A 3463-nucleotide genomic window follows, 5' to 3' on the forward strand; every position below is an offset into this window, starting at 1 on the left:
TTGTGAGAGAAATATATTTCAATATGGCCCCTTAAATACGGACCTGGTCATTTTAGTATGGAAGCACATGTACTTGGAAATTCGTTGAGTGATGAGTCTTCAACGCGGGACCTATGTCTGCTATAATACCATAGTGAATTTTATGATGATCATTTAAATTAATTTAATTAAGTGCTAGAGAATGTACAATCACTAAAAAAAATTAGAATTAGCTACAACTGTCGTCGCTAATCTGTCGCTAAATTGTCCGTAACTAGCAGAATTTCTTGATAATCTGTCGCTAATCCGTAGCTAAATGAGATTAGCGACGGATTTTTTTGTTTAGCTACAGAATTTGTCCATCGCTAAAACCAGATTTTTTAGTAGTGAATTATTTATCAACTTAATTATATCTTTGATAATTGCAAATAACTATGAGTGGGTCTCAACTGCATGTTAAATTATTTATAGCATATTAAAATTACATATATACAAATACATGTTAAAATTGTTTGTTCACTGACAAATTTGAAGCTTTTATTCATAAATACTGTACATAAATAAAAATGAAAAAAGAGTTTGTCTCTTTTTAATTTTAAGTTACATTGGGGCAGGGAATGGAAAAGAGAGTAAGACTTGTACCAGCACTTATTGTATACGTAATAAACGTTCACCAATACTACTAAACTATAGGCTTTGGTAGTGATTTTGTTAAAAGTTGACGATTGAACGATAGGATTTGCCAGGGGCCCAATCCACTGGAATCACATTTTCTGCAACCAGAGTCTTCTTGGAATCCAAAGTAGTCAACCTAATGGAAAATGGAGCAGTTGCTTGTGGGGGTACCAAGTCAATATTCCAATTTGCTCCCCACAATTGTTTCATTGGAAGCCATTGATCTGAGCCAGATGTTTGAAGCTCTACTATATCAAGATCTCCGTCTCCATTTTCAAACTCAATCACACAGCTAAAATAGCTAGGATTAGAGCCAAGGTCGATCTTGAATGTCACTGTTGTTTGTGGATAATTGCAGGCAACTCTGTAAGTGATTCATTATAAACACGACAAGATGTTAAAATATTTTTCAGTTAAAATTTTTCGCGTGAAAATTATACTACTTAAAAGTGATAACTAACCTCCTGTAATACATTTCCAATGATCATATAAAAAATCTTTACAATATTTAATGTCAAGTGTAAATAACTTAAATCCTTGAATAAAAAAGTATGTAGTATACGATAGGCATATTACTCCATAGCTAAAATACAGATTCTTTGTGTACTACAATTTTATTTGGATGACATAAGATTTGATAATTTTATATTATAGGTTTTTAGCCTACAATACCATAACACCTGGAGAGGAAGAGAAGACACAATTCATATATTAAAAAAGTGTTTAAGAATGAAAGCTTCACCTTTTATATGTAATATTGAGAATTCCAGCTCCACGAAATAAATCAGCTTGGCCAGGCTTAGCTAAGGCACCAAAAGCAGTTCCACTTAAATCAAAATGAAAAGGAGCACCGTCGCCGCAAGTGGCTGGGCACTCATCTGTGATTGTCACTGTAATTGGAATCTCAGAACAATCTACTTTCTCTTTGCATATTACCTACAAAAGGAAAAAGAGAATTCTTTCATATAACAGCCATGCATGAATTGTTCAGTACATGGAGAACTAGTTGGTCGTTCTTTTTTCTTCCGTGCGTGGAAAATGTGAATGATTTAACTTGTATACACGATATAAATAAGTTTTACGAATCCGTGTATTTAAATTTTAACCTCATGTTGTAGCATGTTGATTTTCATGTTATTCAGATATTTAACTCCACTTATAATGGGCAGTTTCTTGTAGTTATATTTTTAAGTGATCTGATTGTGTAAAATTTCTTGTAGAAGTTAAAACTCAAATGTAAATATCAAATACAAAGAATATATACCTGATAGCAAGCTCCACAACCTTTTCCCCCTTTAAAAAGATTGCTATTTCCAGCTGATACCATTGCAGAAAATGGAGGATTCCTTACGTCGTTTCCATATCCACAGGCTCCACCATCTACATAAAGATTAGGTTATTCTTTATAAGTAATCTTTTTTTGGTGAGCGATAATATATTAAATATGGCCACTAAGAAGTTAAGGAAAAAGAAATTTTAATTAATCCTAAAGTCCAGATTGAGGTTAGGATGGAACCACCAAAACTTAAAATATAATGGTAGGATACTAGGATTCTTCCACACTCTCATTACCCCTTCCCCTCTCTTTTTCCTTTTCCATGTAATAAAAAAAACATTCAGTAAATGTAAAAAATAAAAAAAGGGGCTAGGATGGAGGAATAATATTGTAAAGGGGTCAGAGTAATTTAGCGACCAATCAGCAAGGGCCAAACTTACGGGTTACATTTGGCTTGAATTCTTATATTATTCATTTTTTCGTGAGAATGTATAATTATCATATCGACCGTATAAAACTATTCAATCAATCAATAATAAACGAATACACGTTACTCTCAATTAGTTGGAATCGGATAAATTCTTTAAATTCATTTCGCTCTATTTAAGTTCATATTATTTAGAGGATCTATCATGCTTCAGCTACTTTGCTCCTGAAGCACTAAATATCGACCTTTTTCTCTATATGAGTTTGGGAACAGCTACATGTTGTCACATAAATTGTGTTAGACAAAATAAAAGTAATGAGTATTAAATAAGAAAATTTAAGTTAGAAATAATGAAGGAAGTAATAACAAATTCCATGATAAAAAATTTATTTGAATCTTAAAATAGTAATTATATCGCATAAAATCAGTCAAAATATATTATACATCTATATGCAATGATGCACGTTATTTTCATATATTCTTAATTTTCATGAATCTTCATGCATGGGTGTGCATATTACCACTGCCAGCTCCGTCAGGATCGCCGTACCACGTTGCGACGGCGGGTAAGAATGGATCTGTTTCAGCCATGGAGATGTTTACTAACTTAGAAGGCACACTAGAACAGGTTTTCAATGATAAACTAAACATAGCAAGAATGATAAATAGATAAAAGGAATATTGAGGAATAGGAGGGTATGACATTGTGTTTTTTGTTCACAATAAAGCAATGTGGTTATTTACTTGATTGCACAAAAACAAGTAAAATATTGCTGGTCTTATATGCAACAGAACCTATGATGTTTACCCCATATAACACCAACACAAGCTCATTGAAATCGCTCTAGGGTTAGTGAATTTTTCATTGTAAATTCTTGGAATCATTCCATTTCTTTGAACATGTAATGAATCTTAGTATAAAATTAGTCTTCCAATTGAATTCAAGAACAGTTCAAATTGTCTTCATGCATGGTTTGTGAAATTCTCATTGTAAATTCTTGGAAACATTCCATTTTTTTGAACATGTAATGAATATATCTTAGTATAAAAGTAGTCTTCCCATTGAATTCATGAACAGTTCAATTAGTCTTCACGCATTAATTTTA

At 32.2% G+C, this 3463-nt stretch overlaps 1 protein-coding gene across 1 annotated transcript; it reads right to left on the bottom strand.

The window, feature by feature from the left end:
* Nucleotides 1-487: 487 nt before the first annotated feature.
* LOC104106892 (expansin-B4-like) lies at nt 488-3126 on the bottom strand. The gene is made up of 4 exons (XM_009615547.4): nt 2879-3126; nt 1919-2034; nt 1397-1590; nt 488-1018 (listed from the first exon to the last, which is right to left on the bottom strand). Exons 1-4 carry the CDS (start codon nt 3060-3062, stop codon nt 691-693), a joined length of 822 nt encoding a protein of 273 aa, XP_009613842.1. The 5' UTR covers nt 3063-3126; the 3' UTR covers nt 488-690.
* Between the last annotated feature and the right edge of the window lie 337 nt (nt 3127-3463).

The sequence above is a fragment of the Nicotiana tomentosiformis genome, chromosome 8 (genome assembly GCF_000390325.3).
Source record: "Nicotiana tomentosiformis chromosome 8, ASM39032v3, whole genome shotgun sequence".
Classification (NCBI taxonomy): domain Eukaryota; kingdom Viridiplantae; phylum Streptophyta; class Magnoliopsida; order Solanales; family Solanaceae; genus Nicotiana; species Nicotiana tomentosiformis.

Bases quoted from the DNA above. Each gene is read 5' to 3' on its own strand.
- LOC104106892 (XM_009615547.4), bottom strand. From the start codon at position 3,062: ATGTCATACCCTCCTATTCCTCAATATTCCTTTTATCTATTTATCATT. The intron at 2,035-2,878 runs GTAATATGCACA...ATCTTTATGTAG, and splicing joins TCCTGACGGAGCTGGCAGTG to ATGGTGGAGCCTGTGGATAT. The intron at 1,591-1,918 runs GTATATATTCTT...TTCCTTTTGTAG, and splicing joins GTTGTGGAGCTTGCTATCAG to GTAATATGCAAAGAGAAAGT.